Raw genomic sequence first — 22239 nt, 5'->3', positions numbered from 1 at the left:
AAATTTGGGTCGCAATCTTTGAAATGCGACGCAAGTTTTGGCAATTTCGCGAGGGACTTGCTCCATTTGGTGCATAGATTCACACTCTATGCACCAGATGGAACAATTCTTTCGCTGACAGCGGGAAACTTTGTCTGAATAGTTTAACATTCAGACAAAGTTTTCCGCTGTCAGAGAGGGAATGGAAGGGTAAGAGGTATATATTCATAATGTATACCTCTTACTCTTCCATTCCCTCAAGAAAGTTCAAAAACTTGGGTGCAATCAGAACTGATTGCACCCAAGTTTTTGAATTTTGTATAAGGAATTGTTGGCTATGATGTACTGATCATGAATCAGTACATCATAGCCAACAATTCCTTCGCAAACAGTGGGAAACTTTGTCTGAATAGTTTAACATTCAGACAAAATTTCCCGCTGTCAGGGAGGGAATTAGAGGTGGGAGATATATAGATAGACTATAAATCTCTCACCCTTTAATTCCCTCAAGAAAGTTCAGTTCTGATTGCACCCAAGTTTTTGAATTTTGTATAAGGAATTGTTGGCTATGATGTGGATAGCCGCTGCCAGACCAAATGAATTAACCGTTGTGAATAACGTTTCTGAATCTTTATTTAAAAAGATAAAATATCACGATTTTGGCTGCGTTAAAAATCAAAGAATTGATGTTTTTGTCAAAAATCTTTTAGAAGAAGTTGCACCCAATTACTTTTATCGTATTAAAAACGATTTACTTCAAACAGGTTTTATTCCTTCAATTAGAATTTGCGAGCCTCGATTGACAGATTATAAAACAAAATTGAAAAGAGAAGTTCAATCACGTTTATACTAAGTATTAAATTTTGTTCAGAATCAAGAAGCCAATTTGAATCCATTAAGATTTTTATTGGAAAATGCTGAAGAAAAACTTTCTCAAATAAATGAGAAGATACAAAATTCAATTACATATTTAAGATCGTTTGAAATTCCAAATGAATTGTTAGATACGTATATGTTAGAAATTAATGAATTTTGTTATAATTCTCCAGATTATATTTTAGAACATTTCGAAGAATTTTTGGAGGATTTCAAAGAAAAGAATAATTTAATAGACTAAAAAATTTATTATTTTTATTTATTGTGAATTTTAAATTGTCACTTTTTAAGTGTTACTCCCTATTGAAAGTATCACTTTTTGGGTGTCACTTTTTCGGAAATTCTTATATACTCATTCTACCACACTCAAAGAACAACCTTTGCCATACATCAATACTTTATAATTACAAGCTCAATAGCATAATTCAATTAGAGTCTTGATAATATTGTGCATTTTTCTAATATGACATGCATGCTATAAAAAAAATAGTTCCTCAACAATGTTTATATGTACACATAACTCAAAACTAAATGTCTATCATCAGCCCAAAAAAATTTTGATTCATCAACAGAAAAACATCATTTCACATCGACTTTTTTATGGTTTTACAGAAAAGCATAACAAAAATTCATTGCTAAACCTCAAATTATAATTAATTCTACAAATCGAATATCCACGCTGGATAATAGTAATAACGAGTCTTCCATGACCTTCCCAAACACCTGATGCAGTCTTGACATCCTTGAATATGAAGCCATCATTCAGAGTGAAAGCATAAGGATGACTCTCGGATTCATTATAAAATGATCCATGTGCAGTGATGGTTCCTGTGGGTATCGGGCGATTTTCAGACAATGCCCACGAACTTCCCCCGCCTGCACCTGCATCTTGATGGTGTCCAGCGAATCCACCGAACCAGCCAGCTCCAGCTCCAGGTCTATCAGCACCGCCATAAGAAGATTGAACACCTTTTGGATTCCTTGATCGATAAAATTGCGCTGATTCACCAGATCCAAAAGTGAAGCCAGAAGTGGAGTCTGCAAGTCTTGAGAGTTGTATTTGCCCATTTTGCCAATACCCTTGACCTACAAACCCACCTCCTGCACCACCGGATCCATCATCAGTGCCTTTTAATGTTTCAGTAGGATATACATTATCAGATCCACCTCCAGCACCACTCACAATCACTCGGTGCCAGAGATCATTAGACAGAAATTTGACAGCGGTTTGGCCACCACCACTTCCCGAACCATAATTATAATCCGCTCCATAATGGTTGAACGTGGCACCGCCTCCACCATAGCCACCTTTTATCATATGGTTAACATCGAAGTCATCAATAATCCGATATTTATATTCGTAAACTCCTTTACCTCCTCTCGTCGCGAAAGCGGTTATTTTCCGCGATAATGTGATTATGCCAGATATGAAACCTCCGGCACCACCACAGCTCGTCACTAACTTACACGATGTGTTGCCATTGGCAATTCTCACAACGTCATTATTTACACATATATAATTTGAGTCAATAAAGGAGGATGTATGATCAGGCTTGGCACCACCAGATGCGCCATATAGACTAAATTTATATATTCCAGTTTGCAGATCAATTTGGTAGTCAATGCATTCTGAATGAGATTTACAAGGATAATCGAAAATATATTTTTTTGAGCGCTTATCTACTGTTACGGCTGGGACACTGTTCGAATTTCCACATAACTTATATGATAAAGCCAGATGCTCATCAATTTAGCAATTTTCCTTTTGGACGATAAGAATGATAGTTGTGATCCTAAATCTGTCATTCCTATGTGACAATCAATTGAAAAAAAATGATAATGAGACATCAGATTTACTAACAAAAGACACAAGAATTCATAAATCATGTATTTATTAATATAAAATGTATTATTTGATAGTTAATTCCGAGATAGTAAAATGTATTGCACGTCGGACATATGAGATGGTCAAGAACAGTTATTTCAAGCCGTCCATGACCTTCCCAAATACCTAACGCGGTCTTAACATCCCTGAAGATGAAACCATCGTTCAGAGTGAAAGCGTACGGATGACTCTCGGATTCATTATAAAATGTCCCATGCGCGGTTATATTTCCAGGGGGTATCAAAGCATCATATGATAAAGCCCATAAACTCCCCCTCCTGCACCAGCATTTCCATTCTGCCCAGAGAATCCGCCAAACCATCCAGCACCAGCTCCAGCTCTATCATGACCACCATCTGCATTTTGCACTCCTAATTTATTTAAAGATTTAATCGCTTGAGCAGATTCTCCAGATCCAAAAGTGAAACCAAAAGTAGAGTTTGCAAGCCTTTTATCTTGATATTGGCCATTAAGCCAATATCCCTGAGCTACAAACCCACCCCCTGCACCACCGGATCCATCATCATTCCCTTTAAAAGTAGTACTTATGTGATCATTATCTGAACCACCTCCAGCACCGCTCACAATCACTCGATGCCAGAGGTCATTTGACAGAAATTTGACGGCGGTTTGACCACCACCACTTCCAGAACCATAACTATCATCAGAATAATAGTGGTTAAATGTATACCCCCACCGCCATAGCCACCATTTATCATGTGATCTATATTAAAATCATTAGTTATTTTTTCTTTTATTTCATAGGCGCCATGACCGCCTATCGTCGCAAAAGCGGTTATTTTACGATGTAGAGAGATAATGCCCGAGATGAAACCTCCAGCACCACCTCTGTTTGCTACCATTCGACATGATGCATTTCCATTGAAAATTTTTATAGCATCACTATTTACGCAGTTACTTTGCCTATCTAATAAGGATGATACTTTTCCAGAGGCTGCACCACCAGAAGCACCATATAGGTCAAATTTGTACACTCCTGGTGGCAATTCAATTTGGTAGTCGGTACAATCATAATATGATTCGCAGAGATAATCGAAAATATAGGTCTTGGAGTGCTTATCTACAGTAACACGAGGTCTTACATCAGGCTTATCAATTAATGTATATGATAAAATGGTTTATTTAGCCAAATTTTGTTGTAAGGATTTAATTTTTTTGACACTTTTCTTGACATCATCAATTATGATAAGTTATCTGATAGTGAACTTCATAATTTTAAGCAATATGGCTACTATGTGAACTGAATCTATAAATAAAATGCATGTTTTCCTTATTTAATGATCTTAAAAAGTGTCAGTATTTGGTCGATTCAATCCCTTGCTTTATAATAGGGTGACTAATCTCTTTTGTTAATTTCATTTCATTAGATATTAATTAAAAATAATCGCTATAACCATATGTTTTGAAAGAAATAATTTTATCTTGCAATTTTTAATGAAAAGGCAAATATCACTGAACAGGAGTTCAGATTGGAAGATATATTAATGATTGAAGGAAAAAGTTATCAAGAAAATGATCGGAAAAAAAGCTTTAGAAATTGTAGATAGATCACAATATCGAAAGAATCAATAGTTTGCAATATTTGAATGTTAGTGCTATATGACAAATTTTCATTGAGATATTAAATTAGGGGGATACTATGCATATAGTCAAAAACGTAACTACAGTTAATTTACGATTGTTTTGTTTATTATTTTGAATTAGTACTTTATTTTTGAATTCAATTTCATTATCTTTTTGAGATATACTCGAATGAAATATCGCTGCAATACATGCACATATCGGAGTCTAAACTCACCATCATATCATTTGGCGATAAAATATTAAAATTACGATAGAAAAATCTATACTAGAATCAAAATCTCGAGCACAAAAGTGACATTGAATACTTGTAAGTATAGAATTTCCATGTAAACTATTCATTTCTATCGTTTTTTGTAGTCCACATTTCCTCACTCTCGATTTTACTCATAAAAATATTAAAAATCACTATACAATATATAAAATATATATTTATATGGTTAAAACAATGTTATTTTTGCGAGATTTCATCTGAAATTAAAATTAGGGATTTTTTGAATTTTGAACTAAAATTTGTGATTGGCAAATATTGAATAATCGATTGGAATATGAAAGAAATACTTTAAAATTGAATAGAATGTGCCGATAGAATTTTTCTCACAATTTTAAAAAGTTGTCCAAATCCTATTTTTGATTGAGTTTTTGCAATTTTTATATATCAAGTGACAAGCTAAAAATCAAATTTTTGTTGTACTACTATTAATGCAACTATTTGTAAATTACGTGCATCCTTTGTATTCGAGTAATCAACACCGAGATTACATATTGTAAGAAAATCTTTGGAATTAGATTATTATTTGAATTTAAATTCGGACAGTCTATTTCATGTTGCTTCGTGAGAATATATATAATTTGCAATATGAAAATGATATACATGATTCTGTATAAATAAATAATTATGCTTTAGGAAACTGCTCGGCATTGCATGAGATCTAATCTTAATAATTTTTTAGATATGTTGAAATATGTAATATTTAGCTTCAATATCATTTATTATGGTGTGTCTTTGCTGTTTTGTGATATTGGATATCAATGACTCTTCTGTGAACGAAAAAATCATTAAATTCTAAACGTAAGCGAAACTCATTCAATTTATTATTAGAATCAAATCTATTTTAAAATTGAGCTATTTGATAAATCACAAAAGAATACTTTATATTTTTAGTCAAAATTTGTTGATAGGAGCTTATTGGCGCAATCTACTGATCTTCTTGGAAGGAGCGCACAGACCAGTCAGAAGCGCTCCTTCCAGGACCAGAAAGACTAGAAGGGGGCCCTGACCTTGAGAAAGGACCCCCTGCCAGGTCTTTCTGTGACAATTCGGTTCGCATTGCGAGTGTCTGCTGCTTCTTTTGACTAAAGCAGCAGACACTCGCAATTATATGTCGCGGCAAGTGCATCTGTGGTGTCGGAATGCACTTGCCGCCAACTTCGAGCAATCTACTGATCTTCCTGGAAGGAGCGCACAGACCAGTCAGAAGCGCTCCTTCCAGGACCAGAAAGACTAGAAGGGGGCCCTGACCTTGAGAAAGGACCCCCTTCCAGGTCTTTCTCAAAGGAATATTGTGCCATTGTGGGAGACATGCAGTGGCAATGTCTCCCAGAATGACACTTTGTGACCGACAGGAGTGCATAATGCACTCTTGTCGGTCATTGTTTTGCAATCACTTTGTGATTGCAAAAAATTGTGCCATCCAGAGGCAATGTCTCCAGGAATGATATGTGCAGACCGATAAGAGTGCATAACACACTCTTGTCGGTCAAAGTTCCGCATTCAAGTTATGAATGCGGAACATTGTGCCATTGTGGGAGACATGCAGTGGCAATGTCTCCCAGAATGACACATTGCGACCAACACGAGTGAATGGGACACTCTATTCTTTCAATTTTCCCATTAATATTTTTCTTTTTTTATTAGATCAATAAATAAACTATTTTAATGTTCATAATTACATAAATCCATATGAATCAATCCGCTATTTATTTAGTCTCTAATTTTAATAGGAGTGGGGGACAAACTCGCCCATTGTCACTTTTTCATTAACCTTAAACTTATAATTTTCATTATTTTTAATTAACCTTATTTCTTTCCCAATTCCTGATTTATTTTATTCACTTACTATTAAAAGTCACATTTTAATAAAATATAATAATTTATTTATAGCATTTTTACTATACTGTAATAAAAAATTAATTATAATAAATTAAATGTTTATTAAATCAAATGTTTTCTTTGCAATAATATTTTTAATGTTGAGTAAACAATGTTGGGATCAAGTGTATCATTTTTCAGACCTTTCTGAACAGCTTCAAGCATACTGATGCATTCGACTTTTTTAAATTGTGTCATTTCTTCGAAATCTCTTGTGACTTTTTTGATAACTTTAACACTTCTCTCTGAATCCAGACCTTTAATTTGCAACTTAATCAGGAATGAAGGAACAACAATGGAATATAACTCGATGACAAGTTCATCGAGTCGAAGATTTTGCCTTTCTGGGAAGTACTGGTGCTTCAAAACCTTGAAATGTGATTCCGAGATGTTGTTTGTTCCATCTCCTTCATTTCTATAGCGAAGCATCCACCTGTCAAGATGATGGCGCCACTGTCGGTCAAAGTATTCACGGGCAGCAGGTTCCTCATTTAAAATTTCTTCTAAATTGTTGTAAACTTCATCAGGATCAATTTCTTCCTCTTCAGAACCAAAGACCAATAACTTCATTAAGTTATAGAAAGTTTCGAAGTTGGAACGATCTTGAAACTTTTCAGCCTTTCTCATGACAGCGCGAACACATGAACGCCACACCAAATGATCTGGCATAAGGGGATGGCTGTTTCAACAGCATTTGTGATTTGAGGTGCGCAGTCCATTGAAAAATAAGATGGTTCGCGATTGATGGAGCCAAAATATGCTGTGAGACAAACTTGTATATTTTCACTTGTGTCGGGCCAAACGAAAAAATACAAAAACGGAAAAACAATTGATTCCGCGAATTTGCCAGTGACGGCATAAAATGGTATGCGAGAGCGCAAGAGCTTATAAGTGGAATCAATGTGATAAGTTTGTATTTGATGTGAAAAAGCATTTGCTTCGAATGGGGCGTAATAGAAAATCATACGATCTGGCTCGTGAATAAATTCGATGAGATCATCCGGAGAATGACTCTTAACCATGTCGACAAAAATTGCAAGAGATGTAACATCATCCGCTGAGAAACGGGTATTGATTGCATGAAGGCGTTTAGAAAACTTTTTTAAAGCATCTGTAGATTGTTGAAACATTTCCGGAATGATCCCACTATCAAATGGGATATTAAGATCTTTGAAACACCTTAATTGTGCGTAAACACGGTCTTGATTTGATTCAAAATATCTTGTTAAATAAGATCTATAAAAATATGATGTAATTTGTTGTGATTTGTTTGGAAAAGGAGCAGAATGATTGTGAGTGTTAATACATTTTCGTATGTGGTACTTGTCATCGGGAAGTGTATCAACAAGGAAGCGACATGGACAATTCGGCCACTTACAATTAAATTGGATTTGATTTCTTTCTTTCCTAGTTTTATATGAATAACTACAACCTGCTTGGATTTCTTGTTGCACTCCATACTTAAGCAACTCGATATATGTGAGTTCGTGATCTTGGATCTGCATTAAAATGAAATGATTTGAAAGAATAAAGAATTTTGAATATATTGGTCTTATTTTGATAAGCTTGGTCGTATTTTGAATAGCTTGGCCATCTAATTCAATTATGATCTTTGAAAATTAGGTGAAATAAAACTAAACATAAATGTAAAACTAGGTATGAAATTTTGGTTGTACACCACTTGTATGTGCCGGATACCATTGTGTCAATTTTTTCTGAAATTAACTTTAAAAGTACTAAGTAAGATCATGAGATATAGCAATATATGTTTAAACCAACTTATATTTTGGTTGTACACCACTTGTATGTGCCGGATACCACTGTGTCAAATTTTTTCTGAAATTAACTTTAAAAGTACTAAGAGTTAGTATCCCTAAGTCGTGTACTGTGGCACTGCGCGCCTCCGTACACCACTTAGCGGTTTTGACACTTTACGAAGAGTATATAAGAATTTCCGAAAAAGTGACACCCCAAAAGTGACACTTTCAATAGGGAGTAACACTTAAAAAGTGACAATTTAAAATTCACAATAAATAAAAATAATAAATTTTTTAGTCTATTAAATTATTCTTTTCTTTGAAATCCTCCAAAAATTCTTCGAAATGTTCTAAAATATAATCTGGAGAATTATAACAAAATTCATTAATTTCTAACATATACGTATCTAACAATTCATTTGGAATTTCAAACGATCTTAAATATGTAATTGAATTTTGTATCTTCTCATTTATTTGAGAAAGTTTTTCTTCAGCATTTTCCAATAAAAATCTTAATGGATTCAAATTGGCTTCTTGATTCTGAACAAAATTTAATACTTGGTATAAACGTGATTGAACTTCTCTTTTCAATTTTGTTTTATAATCTGTCAATCGAGGCTCGCGAATTCTAATTGAAGGAATAAAACCTGTTTGAAGTAAATCGTTTTAATACGATAAAAGTAATTGGGTGCAACTTCTTCTAAAAGATTTTTGACAAAACATCAATTCTTTGATTTTTAACGCAGCCAAAATCGTGATATTTTATCTTTTTAAATAAAGATTCAGAAACGTTATTCACAACGGTTAATTCATTTGGTCTGGCAGCGGCTATCCACATCATAGCCAACAATTCCTTATACAAAATTCAAAAACTTGGGTGCAATCAGTTCTGAACTTTCTTGAGGGAATTAAAGGGTGAGAGATTTATAGTCTATCTATATATCTCCCACCCTCTAATTCCCTCCCTGACAGCGGGAAATTTTGTCTGAATGTTAAACTATTCAGACAAAGTTTCCCACTGTTTGCGAAGGAATTGTTGGCTATGATGTACTGATTCATGATCAGTACATCATAGCCAACAATTCCTTATATAAAGTTCAAAAACTTGGGTGCAATCAGAACTGATTGCACCCAAGTTTTTGAACTTTCTTGAGGGAATAGAAGAGTAAGCGGTATATATTATGAATATATACCTCTTACCCTTCCATTCCCTCTCTGACAGCGGAAAACTTTGTCTGAATGTTAAACTATTCAGACAAAGTTTCCCGCTGTCAGCAAAAGAATTGTTCCATCTGGTGCATAGAGTGTGAATCTATGCACACAAATGGAGCAAGTCCCTCGCGAAATTGCCAAAACTTGCGTCGCATTTCAAAGATTGCGACCCAAATTTTGGCGATTTCTAGTAGAGATGGAGTATTTTGAGTTACTGACCTATATGCAGTGGCTCAAAGGGCTCCATCTCTACTTTGAAGCAAGGAAACTTTCCTCGAAATTTTGATAATTTGAAGAAAGTTTTCAAGCAATTAACAAAGGATTACTCGCTATGAGGTAAAAATTCTAGATTTTCACCTCATAGCGAGAGCTTCCCTTTCATTGCTTGAAAACTTTCCCCAGCTTCAAAATTGGGGAAAGGGCTGTAAAGTCGACTCCGATACCAGCAGGTACCAGAGTATTTAAAAGAGAAGCCCTCGTACGAGTTTCTATGAAGACCTTCTCATTCAAGAAGATCTTAATAGAAAATCGTACGAGGGCATTGGAAACTCGCGTCTGGTACATGTTAGTACCAGAGTGTTTGAGATTTGAAGACTCTGGTACTAACATGTACCAGAATTTATGATGAATTTAAGATGGACCATTATAAAATGGTAGCGGTTTGTTTCAAAAAAAATTAGATGAGATTTGCATAGATATAGATTATATGATTTATACATATGAAAAATAATATATAAAAATATAATTTTGAGATAATTATGTAAATAATATTTTAAATATTTGAATTTGAGGTATAATTTTATAGTAAAATATATTATAAAGAGTATTTATATAAATATTGTAAAATAATATAAGTAATAAAAATTGAGACCCCCTCCCTGTTTTTGATGTTTTGTCACTTTTTCGGTAATTCTTATTGTTTCCTTTACGAAACCAGTAACGTATATTTTACAACACAACCATAACACCAACCTAACCTTAAATATTTACAAAACCATCTGACATATAAACGACTTCACTAATGACTTCACTAATGAATTCACTACCGTCCTCACTAAATAAAAATAACCTTATTTTTATTTTTTTTAATTTTTTTATTTCATTACAAAGACATGTCCGACTACATTTACTATGACTCTTTCCCAGAACGTTTCCGTGAACTATTCAAAACTCAAGTAAAACTGAGAAACATGCATTTTAACAAAGATAGACCCATTGACGATGAAAGAAACCCCGAATATATTACAATCCCATATGACGCAAAGTTCATTGCATACATTCCTTATGGTCGCAGAGGAACGAAAACTATTTCAACAAAGAACAAAAATTATTTCTGGAGCGATGAAGAAAATTGCCTTATCTACATAAATGCATACTTAAATAAAGCTACATATTGTACAAAAGAAGGTTGGACTGGATTTGAGCTCTACATATACGACGACGATGGAAACAGACGCTGTGTATACCCATACGATAATATGTACCATTGTTTTCATCAAGCATTAAACGAATACATAGTCAGTAAGGGTCTCATTCCTGTTGAGTAGATATGCTTTATTTTTGTTCTGTCATTTATATAAAAATAAACGTTCTCGCTAAATAATAAAATAAACTTAAAAATAAACGTTGTCAGAGGTGAAAAAATAAATTTAGGTGAAGTGGTGAGATCTCACCTCTTTTTTCACCTGTTTTTTCACCCACTTGAATTCATTACTTTATAACTCTCTTCCTTGGTTTCTTTTTAGTTGCTTTCTTCACGTCTGTCTCCAACTTGACTGTCTTTCTTCTTCGTCCGTAATGATACCAGTTACTTCCACCAGTCAATGGGTCAAATGGTCGTTCATAAGGGTTTCCATACATTCCATAAGGTCCGTATGGATAAACCGCTGGTGGAGAAGAAACATTTTCTTTAGTTCCATCGACTCTATTTAAATGCATTGTTTCACCTTTCATCTGGTCATTAAAGTCTTTTGCGTGTTTTGCAAACTCATCGTCCTTTCCTAAAGCATTTTCTGACTCAGTCGCAACCAAATTGGATGCTTTATTTATGAGCCCTATTTTATTTAATCTTAACTTCTTTGCAACCCAGCCTCCAATCTTTCCTTTATTTGCGTCTAATGTCTTTGAAACCCTTCCTCCACTCATTTTATTTACTGCGTCATAAGCTCCAAGTGCTTTTGCTCCAAATGCTAATGCTTTTGTTCCCATTGTGCCTAAAGCTGCCCAAGCTACCATTTACACCATATTAAAATCATCTCTCTTCAATATTATCTCATAAAAGTTCTCGTTACTGGAGAAAGTCAATGAAACATAAACATTCTCACGTGGTTCGCCCTCACCGCTTTGCGGTCTATCTAACTTCTTTCTTATCTCATCTATTCTCAATAAAATATCTGAACAATTGCTAACATCTTCTACAACAGTTATTTCATCATGAACGACCTTTAAGAACAAGCTCATTTAATATGCAATTAAAATCATCTCAATAATGAGTCCATCCTTTCCATCTTTAGGTAGCACAACATCTTTCATTGAAGAAGGTTCGACAAGTCTTATGTTAAACTTACTGACAAAGTTTGTTATACTATAATGCTTCGGCGGCGAATACATGTAGTTTGAAAGACATAATATAGATTCTTCAGCAAATTCACTTATACTGGATTTTATAACAATGTTCTCACGAGACCAAACGCCACCAATTGACAATCTTGTAAGCAATCCTGCTGAACCTTCACTGTAAACGTCGATGGTAACATTCCACGAAGGTCATCTATTGACATCTTTGAGTCACTGATTTAAATATTTTCTTAAAGCAATCGTCATTATCTAACCATGCAATAGCTTTGAAGTTTTCATTCGAATATACATCTGCTTCATTAAATGTAAAACCTGACTTCTTTGCAGAGACTTTAAAATCTATTGAGTTTGTTTCAAAATTATATGCTATGGTAACTTCTGAAGGTAATGGATGTCCTTCCGCAGTCAGTTGTTCTCTCACTACCGTTTGAAGCTTTGTGTTAAAAACTTTCATGTCATCTCCTGTATCTAAGTTCACATACACAGCAACAGGGAAACTATCTTGCTTCTTTGTTTCATCATTATATCTCAAAACATTAAAGTTCTTCAATAATATTGTTCTTCCTGCTGGAATACTTCGAACCTGTCTGATTTCAATAGCTTTCTCACCTCCTACATACTCTACCCAGTGTCTTGGATATTCATAAGTATACTGACTTTCTTGAATTTTGGTTGGTTTCATCATAACGTGTTCATAGTATATCTTTATACTCTTGTCAGTTAGACTCGGTGCTATGTTCTGAATATTTCTGACTTGCATTTTTAATGGAGATAAAATGAAGCATTTAATACATGACGTAGATGAAGACATGAATGAAACAGACAAACTTAACTTTCTTATTCTTCCTTTCAGTAAAGATATGAATTCTGTTCAAATGGTGTGTATTTCTATTGTGGAAAGATGGGTTCAGGTAAGACATTTAACCTCATTCGTCATATACTCATAACAGAGCGTTTAGGAAACGACTCTTACTATGACCAAATCATTATATCAGCAACTTCAGACTCTATGGATTCAACAGCGAAAACATTCATGAGTAAAGTTCAAGCATCTGTCGTTAAAGTTCCAGACAGTGAACTCATTGAATTTCTTCAACGTTACATTCGACGTAAGAGGAAATATTATGCCATCGTTGAATTTATACAGTCAGGAATGCAAAAGACTTCTGAGGAGATGGAAAGAATTATTGACAAACACCACTTACGTCAGTACTCAGGAGTTTACGATATGAAACGACTTACAAACTACATTCTGTCAAAACTTTCAAAATACCCCTTCAAAAAATATCCATCAAACACTTTATTAGTTTGTGACGACTTCGCCGGAAAAGGTTTAGTGTCAAAACCAGACTCACCATTAGCTAACATCATAACTAAAGTCAGACATTACCATTTAACTGTAGCAATACTTATGCAAGCATGGCGTTTTCTTGCTTTAAACATAAAACGTCTCATAACTGACTTTGTTATCTTTCAAGGTTTCTCACGTTATGACATTGAACTCATTTGGAAACAGTCAGGTATAACATTACCTTTTGAAGAAATTTGGGAAGCATATAAGTCTCTCATCTCTCCTCGTTCATACCTTGAGATTCATATCATGACTAATACCATTAAAGTCAAAAATATTCCATGGGAACGACCAACATTGTTTTAAAGTTTAACCTTCAATTGACTGATGGTAAACAAATTCCATGCATCTCTGTCGCCATTTCTGTTAATATTTTTGCTGTCATTCATATCATCCACTTCCCCATCCGTTAGCTTTTGAGGATATGCGTTAGAATAGCTGTTCTTAAATGAAGGCTTTTCACCTTTGAGAGCATAAACTCTATAACTTTCTGCATACTTTATGTTTGAACCTCCTGAGCCATCATTGACATAAATTTTTATAGGCTTCCACCCTTTGTTCATATTCCTGCTTCTTCCCTTAGCTCTTTTGTTCAGTAGTTCTACATCTTTATACACAGCTCCTGTCTCAGTGAATTCAACAATATTTTCATTCGTTAGCTTTACATTCAAACCCTTGTCGAGTATATTGTTCATTTCATACATATAAAAGGTTTTTATTCTATATGAAATGAGAAGCAAATCCATCTTAGCTGGTGCCGTTAATGTTCCAATTGAACCAACATCAAATGTTGACTCACGAACGACAAACAATATTGTCATAAAGAACTATAGTTCGAGTGTTTGAAAGAAAAAGAACCAGATCTTAAGTCGGTGAATTTAAACACAGCTTCAAACGCTAACGCTACATCAGATGTTAAGTTAGAGTATCCACCACTGGACCAAATTCTTTCAAGAGAAGCCAACGACAACCCTTACACAAATGTTCAAACAAATCCTTCAGATAACGTAGACCATTACCTTCTTCAGTTATACCAAACAATTTTACTCAAAGACGATAAGAAGCTTTTGATAAATCTTATAAGTAAGAACCAAATAATTCTAACAAAGGAGGACCTTGAAAATGTTATATCACGAATAACAGGAAAGCAATGTGTCATTGACTATCTCGACCCTGAAATCGAATGCTGTGGTCAAACACCAATATTCATGAAAATAGGTAACATCCGCATCATTGAAACACCAGGAACTACAGGAGTTGAGTTTAAGTATAAATATTCGAACGAGTATACAAAACTTCAACAGAATATAAGCTTTGTTTGAAATATGTTTTAGTAAATTAAAGCAATTTGTATCTATCCAAAACTTCTTCAACAGTATCGAACTCATCTTCATAATGCAAACCTAATCTTATTGACTTGGTGCAGTTTTCACTAACACAATATTTTTCTGTTCTCTTGACTGACATAACTAACTCATTTGTTTCATCAAACAGCAACAACCAAAGTTCATGACCTAATACATAACATTCATACTTTATATTTTTAGCTCTGAGTTCTCTTGTAAGCTGTTGCATTTAATATTTTCTAAAAAGTCAACTTCAACAGTCATTCGCACTGGTGCCTTCAGTTCTACAGGCTCTCCTTGAAAGTCAACAAGTCTGAATTGCATGTCTTTCAAATTATGAGGACTAATGCGAACCCATTTACCTAAATGAGTTGCTATGACAGGAACGTTTGGAATGAACATTGAATTGACTGCATAACAGAAGGATTTATATTCTACTGAACCTTTACTATTAACTCCTGAAATACCTGTGACATTAGCTATTTTTGACTCAATGTACAAACAATTACCATAACATACGTATGGAACAGATTTCATCTCAATCGTTTTGTCAACACTTTTCAAAGGAAATGTCATATGGTATGCTCCCAAAAGAAGTTGTACTCTATGACTCATTCTGTATCTTAAACTCCTTCGCATAACTGAACTTCAAAACTCCTGCAATAAGTTTAACATTCATTAAGTTTTCTTCGTTATCCTTGTTTATTGTAGTATTTATGAGAGCATTTAACACTCCAGCTAATGTTTCCATCTTATATTCTACATTATTGTGAAATCTTATTTCGTGCTTCTTTCCATCTATTTCAAGCTCCATGAAATCTGTTTCATCTGTTATAACGAATGAAGCGATAGTATTGAAGTCAACCATTCTGAATGCAAGCGCCTCATTCTGTAGACCTAAGTTTGTTTGTAGCTTTACTGTCCCGTATTCGTTTGGGTCTGTACTTTGCAAATAGAACAACATTTTATTCTCATTAAAATATGAGTATAGCTGCATATGCGTATGAAGCTGACAGAGCTAAACGTTTATATTTTGGTCAATACTCTCTCACACTTACTGACAAATATATTGTTATCAGTGATGGAAATACCGAGAAATACATAACATGGAAGGACTATGAAAAGTTTGACCCTATTTTAACTCCATGTACTATGCCATTCATTGTAAATGGTGAAGTTGTCATGAAGAACGACACAACAGTATATAAGTCTGTTCATGAAGCGTTAGAATATATGTTGAATTATAATCCCGAAAGATTTGACCCAAGCACTACACCATGTGCAATGCCTTTTATTAAGGACGGTGAAATCGTAAGAGTTCCGGATTCAACGGTTTACACAGCTGTTCAAAACAGTTTACAAAACATTTTAGCGAATATCTTTAATTCAGAAACTACAGAAATAAAATTACCATATATAACAGATGCTAAAGAAATTAAATCAAAAACGACAACATTATTTACGTCACTTAATGATTTAATGACTTATATCATTAATATTCCTGCACCAACTACAGCATTTGATCCAAACTCGACGGTTTGCAGTGTACCTTTCATAAATGACAGTTCATTAATTGCTTTAAGGGATTCAACAGTTAACGAATCATTAAAGGCGTCATTAATGAAAATCATTGATTTTAACTTCATTCATGAATACATATAATTCATTCATTAATGTTTCATATGCTTCTAAAGAAGGTGAGCCAAAAACTATCGATAAAGCGGTGTATGAAATAAAAGCATCAACGACGAAATTGAATTCGTTAACTTTTGACGGTGATAGTTTCGTTAATGACATAACATCGGGGAAAACAATTTTAACGAAAGAATACTTAAAATCTCATGTTAGTGAGTTCGTTGAAATTGAAAAAGAAGGCGGAATTAAGTTCGATCCACTGAGTTTCATTTTCAGCTTAGCGAATGCGGGTATTAGTTTCGCTGAATGGACAACTATACAGAGTGAAATAAATGCAATATGGACGTTTTTGGGGTCAAAAGCGGGAATGGGTGAGCTTGTAAATGCTGCAAGAACATTAGGTGAAACAGGAAATTTTGTAGATGGTTTTAAAAGACTTGTTTCAAATGTTTTAACAAACACAAAGAAATTATTTAGATATACCGTACATAACGGACGGATTTTCGAACAGATAGCAACAAACCCTCCGGTTATGGCTGCGTTGATGATGGTTAGAGATATAAAACCACGTAACGACGGGAACGAAGAACATGAACAACAGGATACTGGTCGGGTTATTCGAGACATTAAAAACGTGTATCCTGAAGTTATTGATTTATTTAGAGGAGTTAATGATTCAATTTCAAAACATTCTATAACCCTCGATGAAGAGAATAAATTAACAGATTATATATTCGTCATTATTGCAGAATTAATGAAGAGAATAAATGAAAAAGGAATTGGTGATATCATTAATGTCAGCGATGTAATGATGAAAAGAAATTTTGACTCATTATTTACAAAACCGAAAACAGAATATAGTCTTTATGACGTAATTACCGAATTAATGAAAAAGATTAATGATAATAAGAGTTCTGGCGGAAGAGTTGAATTAGAAGTGAATGATGTTAATGAGAAATTAGCCGAAAAAGCAGACAAAAATGAGCTTTTAGCTCTGAGTGATAAAGTCAAGAACCACGTTCATTATATAACTTCAGACGAACAGATTATAACGGACTACCATGGATATTTAACACGAAGTGATGAAGTAAAGACGGAAGAACCCAATGAAAGAAGATATAAATACATTCGTGCTAAAGGTTATGACATAAGCTGTACTGTACAGTATGACACAGGTAAAGCACCAGAAGCATTTGGTTATACCGGTGAAATTTATGCCTCTACTTTCTCTGTTAAAGGTGTATTAGTTGAACCAAGATTTACTTTGAGAGTTAAGTCAAAAATAACGTTTGAAGATGCTATTAAAAGTAAAGCTGACAAAGATGAACTTGACGCAATGAACAAAGTTTTGAAATCTCATAAACACAACATCTCCGATATAAATGAACTTCAAGCTACATTAGACAGTAAAGCCGACAAGAACCATACAAACGAATCCTTCACTACTGTTAGAGCAGACGACATAATATTGAACTTTGACCTTGGTTCAAGTGCACCTTTAGAGAATCCAAGTACAAGCGTAAAAGATACACTAAACTCCTTAAATAACAAATGTATGAACATTGAAGGTCATGCCAGAAACTTTGAAGCACATGAACTACCAACAATGTTAGATAAGAAAGCAGACAAAACTTATGTGGATGCAGAACTAACAAAGAAATTTTCGAAACCAGATACAATGACATTTACAACAGAAATTATAAATGGTGAACCAGCAACTCCATTTGAATTTGTTAGAGGTCTTCAACCAGATACTTTTGAATTTTTCTTGGATAATTCTATTGAACTAACATTACATTATAAAAGTGGAACAAATGCAACATTTCATCCGGGAGATACATTCCAAATGGTATTTAATGACATAAGTTCTTTAGAATATGTTTATAGAGTTATGAGCATATATGATTTAATATATCCTATAGGAGCTGTTTATACGTCTATGAATCCAATAAATCCAAACACTTTATTTGGTGGTAGATGGTATGAAATAGTTGACAGTTTTCCATTCTACACTAATACGCAGTCAATGAAGATGGGGGGTTCAAAGAAAATAGGTATTGAAAACCTTCCTTCACATATGCATAGGTTCAGTGGAAGAACATCTGTGGAAGGAAACCATTCACATTCAATAACAAAAAGAGGTTATATAAATCTTGCAGCGGGTTCGAATAGACAGGGAATGAACAGATATGATATCACAACTGACCCCAAAGATGTTAGCACAGGTATTTTCTGTGGAACTGCAGGAAATCATACACATGTTGTAGCTGGTATTACAGACCCGGCAGGTAATGGAAAAGATTATATGCCTCCTTATATAACAATGCACGCTTGGATACGAGTTGGTTAAACTCTTTATTTTTACATAAATGAGTTTGAAAGAAGTATTCGAACAACATCCATGGAGGTCATTTAAGAAGTTCAATGAAGCAGCAAAGAGTTGGGGATTTACTAACAGAGCTGAAGTTAAAAAGTTCTTTGACAAAAATGTTGTACATCAAACAAAAATAAACCCTTACGACTACTTTTTACCAATTTACTCCAACACTCCTGACGCATACCAATTTGACACTCTCATTCAAAGCAGAAAAGGAGGACATAAACCATTCCTCATCTTCATTAATGTTAACACTCGTAAAGCATATGCATATCCAATGAGGAACAAAGGAACTCGTGAAGTGTTAAGAGTTTTACAAAAGTTTGTAGCAGAACATAACCCAAGTACTTTAACATCAGACCAAGACAGTGCATACCTCAGCAATGAAATCACAGAATTTCTCATTAAGCATAACATAACTCACTACACTACTGAAGACCATAACCATAATATTTTAGGTATCATTAATCGCTTCATAAGGACTCTCAGAGATTTAAATCAAGAGCGAGACTTTACCGAAGAAACAATGAAACATTTTCTCGAAGTATATAATTCCTCAACACATTCTACAACAGGACATACACCAAATTCAATGACACAACAACAAGAAGAAAAGTATATACAAAAGAAACTAAGTCAAACACAAAATATCAGAAATTCAAAACAATTTACCCTCATTCCTGGTACAAAAGTTCGTGTAGTTCTTGACGACAAACCGTTGACAAAGAAACGTTTAAGGTTAAGTCGAAATTATTATATCTTAGACTCTACGCAAGGTAATGGATATCTTATAAAAGCTGCTGACGACTCCATAGCATTTTACCCTCGTCATAAATTAGTCGAAAGTAGTAATGGCAAACTTGCTGAAACCATTGACGAAGCAAAGCGAGGAGTGGTTATTGAAATACTTGGCTATAACACAAACGATGACACTTATAAAGTAAGATATGAAGGGGGCGTTGAAGATGTTATATCATCTAAGAACTTGAGAGAGTCAAAGCCAACTCATCTGGGACCATTAGAGCGGGAGTATTGGAAAGACAAAAATATGCCAGAAAGAATAAGAAAATTCATCTAAACTTTTTCATTAGATGTAAATCAGACATGAATGAGAACAATCATGGAATTATTAATGTTTTCATAAATTTACACCAAAAATAATGTTTAGGTGAAGAGGTGAGATCTCACCCGTTTTTTCACCTGTTTTTTCACCCTCATGAATTTTCATGTATTTCCTTATGAAAGAAAAATAACGCTAATTTTATTTTTATTTATTTTTTTATTTTGTATGTAAAGACAGAAATGACGGTCGAAGCAAAAACATTCACTAACAAATCTAATGGTGAAACATTCACAAAAGGCACTTATAACGGTATTGAAGTCTTACGTAGAGACAAGGATGGTTACATTAATGCAACAAAGATGGCAAGAGAAGCAGGAAAGTTAAACCATTTAAACAGATTTCTCAATAGTGCTAAAATGCAGGAAATTCTTGAGTTTTGGTTGAAAGAATACGGTGGAGCCAAAAGTGGCTCGACCTCAAAACAAGCATTTTATGAGCTTACAAAGGGTGTTATAAATGAATTCAAAGGTATTTACATACATCCTGACCTCGTTCATTTTGTTGCTGAATGGTGCTCTGTAAAGTATGCATTTTATGTCAAAGATATTATGGATTCCATAGACAAGAAAGTTCATGAGAAGTTAGATGAAGAAGAACTCGAAGATACAGTAGAGAATGCTAAACCTTTGTTTGAAGAAGAAGTTGGAAAAATGTGCGAAAAACAATTAGAACATGAACGTGAGTTATGTTATGGTTATAGAGATTCTCCATACGAACTAGACCAATGGGAACAAGAAAATTTAAAGAGAGAATTTAGAGAATATGAACTCGCTAAGATAGCATTAGAAGCTGCAGAAAAGAAGTTAAAAGCTTGGGGTTGTTTTGTACAAAAATATTGTGAGTAAATGAACCATTTATTTTTATTGAATTCACCAAAAATAATGTTTAGGTGAAGAGGTGAGATCTCACCCGTTTTTTCACCTGTTTTTTCACCCCCCGTGAATTTTCATGTATTTCCTTATGAAAGAAAAATAACGCTAGTTTTATTTTTATTTATTTTTTTATTTTGTATAAAAGATATGATTTCAACAATCGGCACAACAACAATTCAAACAACAACAGCACCAAACTCGTTAGTCATGAATCCTACGTCAATGTTAGTAGAGATGAAAAGCTTCATTCCTTCTTCATTTACTTTCGAAACAGAAATACAAAGAATAAAGCAAGAACTTTTAACAAGTAATTTAGACTGTACCGCACAGGATGAAGAAAATGAAGAATATCTTTATGACATGCAGGACATTATTGACCATTTACCCAAATTGCCTGAAATCCAACAACAAAAACTAACTATTCCTGAATTCGATGAAATTGAAGTTAAAGTTACTGATTCAGTAGAAATAAAGAAGTTCATACGTAAGGTTAACTATGAGTTTCTAGGATATCATTGCAACCATAAAGTTTGGACAAAGATTGCGATATGGTATATAAGAATGTTTCTGATATATATAAATCGGAGGAGTTTAAGACATACGACAACTTTGTTTCATTAGTTGCTGAATGTGTATGGCAGATAAGAGATAAAGATAGAAGAGGTAAAGTATGGAACGGACAAATAAAACCCGCAGCTTTTGAGTTAAAGAAAACGATTGACGCCTTAGTTGTTCTAGCAGGTCAAATTTCAATGTATAACGCAAAAATGAATCCGCAATGTTCAAAATGTAAAGCAGGAATAAGAAAATATAAATACTCAGTCAAAGAGATAGAACGTATGCGAAACGACTATGCAGACTTAAAGAAAGAAGCAGAAAAGCCAGCAGAAGATAAAATGGACATGTTAGCATTTCTGAACAAAAACTATCCAACAGCAGAAGATTTCCTTCTGTCTGACGTCAAGAAGAAATATAAAGAGACTTTCGGCATGATTAAAACATTCGATGTACTAAAAGAAGAAATAGAAGCTACGAAATTGTTTAGGATTTCAAATATACATCGTACAATTCATGTAAAACGCTTGTGAAAAAAGAGGTGAAAAAACAGGTGAAAAAACGGGTGAGATCTCACCTCTTCACCTAAACATTATTTTTGGTCAAAGCTTCCACGAGAGAAAAGATTCCTCATTCGCTAAGGATTCCAAAAATGAAAAAATCATTGATTTCGGCTGAGAAAAAACAGGTGAAAAAACAGCAAAACCCTTCTTCCACGGGAACAAAGAAATAAAGAAGAAATAAAGTAAATTTTTTATTTATTCCCGTGGAAGATAGAGCACTTTTTATTCACGACAAACAAGACAAACAAAGAAAATAAGAAAATACGGCGCTGTCGCGGTTCGAACCACAGACCCTGACCCCTCCATAACACCACCTTAGACCACTGTGCTACGTAGCCTGTCGACATAACATACAGTATAACAAACAGTTACGTCTC

At 34.1% G+C, this 22239-nt stretch overlaps 11 protein-coding genes and 2 pseudogenes across 13 annotated transcripts, besides 4 other annotated features; 7 read left to right on the top strand and 6 right to left on the bottom strand.

Moving 5' to 3' along the window:
* Positions 1-1209: part of a mobile genetic element that runs on past the window's edge.
* A 244-nt stretch (positions 1210-1453) lies between these two features.
* Positions 1454-2173, bottom strand: TVAGG3_0646110 (glycine-rich protein family; the record flags this gene model as incomplete). Its single annotated transcript, XM_001302440.1, has 1 exon — positions 1454-2173. The coding sequence occupies one exon, from the start codon at positions 2171-2173 to the stop codon at positions 1454-1456; it is 720 nt and encodes a 239-aa protein (XP_001302441.1).
* A 4173-nt stretch (positions 2174-6346) lies between these two features.
* Positions 6347-8356: a mobile genetic element.
* TVAGG3_0646100 (MULE transposase domain-containing protein) lies at positions 6558-7121 on the bottom strand (the record flags this gene model as incomplete). The annotated part of the gene is made up of 1 exon (XM_001302441.1): positions 6558-7121. One exon carries the CDS (start codon positions 7119-7121, stop codon positions 6558-6560), a length of 564 nt encoding a protein of 187 aa, XP_001302442.1.
* Positions 8357-8432: 76 nt separating the features above from the next.
* Positions 8433-10386: a mobile genetic element.
* Positions 10387-22239: part of a mobile genetic element that runs on past the window's edge.
* Positions 10576-11010, top strand: TVAGG3_0646070 (uncharacterized protein; the record flags this gene model as incomplete). Its single annotated transcript, XM_051241447.1, has 1 exon — positions 10576-11010. One exon carries the CDS (start codon positions 10576-10578, stop codon positions 11008-11010), a length of 435 nt encoding a protein of 144 aa, XP_051088034.1.
* Positions 11174-11698, bottom strand: TVAGG3_0646060 (protein of unknown function, DUF4107 family; the record flags this gene model as incomplete). The annotated part of the gene is made up of 1 exon (XM_051241446.1): positions 11174-11698. One exon carries the CDS (start codon positions 11696-11698, stop codon positions 11174-11176), a length of 525 nt encoding a protein of 174 aa, XP_051088033.1.
* Positions 11984-12800, bottom strand: TVAGG3_0646050 (annotated as a pseudogene). The gene has a single exon. A coding segment is annotated over exon 1 (817 nt).
* Positions 13694-14095, bottom strand: TVAGG3_0646040 (uncharacterized protein; the record flags this gene model as incomplete). The annotated part of the gene is made up of 1 exon (XM_051241445.1): positions 13694-14095. One exon carries the CDS (start codon positions 14093-14095, stop codon positions 13694-13696), a length of 402 nt encoding a protein of 133 aa, XP_051088032.1.
* TVAGG3_0646030 (uncharacterized protein) lies at positions 14927-15352 on the bottom strand (the record flags this gene model as incomplete). Its single annotated transcript, XM_051241444.1, has 1 exon — positions 14927-15352. One exon carries the CDS (start codon positions 15350-15352, stop codon positions 14927-14929), a length of 426 nt encoding a protein of 141 aa, XP_051088031.1.
* On the top strand, positions 15719-16273 carry TVAGG3_0646020 (organellar and viral DNA polymerase type B; the record flags this gene model as incomplete). The annotated part of the gene is made up of 1 exon (XM_051241443.1): positions 15719-16273. A coding segment is annotated over one exon (555 nt), but the record flags the coding sequence as incomplete, so codon positions are not given.
* On the top strand, positions 16740-17612 carry TVAGG3_0646010 (uncharacterized protein; the record flags this gene model as incomplete). Its single annotated transcript, XM_051241442.1, has 1 exon — positions 16740-17612. A coding segment is annotated over one exon (873 nt), but the record flags the coding sequence as incomplete, so codon positions are not given.
* TVAGG3_0646000 (ATP binding) lies at positions 17709-18722 on the top strand (the record flags this gene model as incomplete). The annotated part of the gene is made up of 1 exon (XM_051241441.1): positions 17709-18722. The coding sequence occupies one exon, from the start codon at positions 17709-17711 to the stop codon at positions 18720-18722; it is 1014 nt and encodes a 337-aa protein (XP_051088028.1).
* On the top strand, positions 18742-19364 carry TVAGG3_0645990 (integrase core domain containing protein family; the record flags this gene model as incomplete). Its single annotated transcript, XM_051241440.1, has 1 exon — positions 18742-19364. A coding segment is annotated over one exon (623 nt), but the record flags the coding sequence as incomplete, so codon positions are not given.
* On the top strand, positions 20052-20688 carry TVAGG3_0645980 (uncharacterized protein; the record flags this gene model as incomplete). Its single annotated transcript, XM_051241439.1, has 1 exon — positions 20052-20688. A coding segment is annotated over one exon (637 nt), but the record flags the coding sequence as incomplete, so codon positions are not given.
* TVAGG3_0645970 lies at positions 20892-21832 on the top strand (annotated as a pseudogene). Its single transcript has one exon. A coding segment is annotated over exon 1 (941 nt).

The sequence above is a fragment of the Trichomonas vaginalis genome, chromosome III (assembly GCF_026262505.1).
Source record: "Trichomonas vaginalis G3 chromosome III, whole genome shotgun sequence".
In the NCBI taxonomy this organism is placed as follows: domain Eukaryota; phylum Parabasalia; order Trichomonadida; family Trichomonadidae; genus Trichomonas; species Trichomonas vaginalis.
This window is presented reverse-complemented; position numbering and strand designations above follow the sequence as displayed.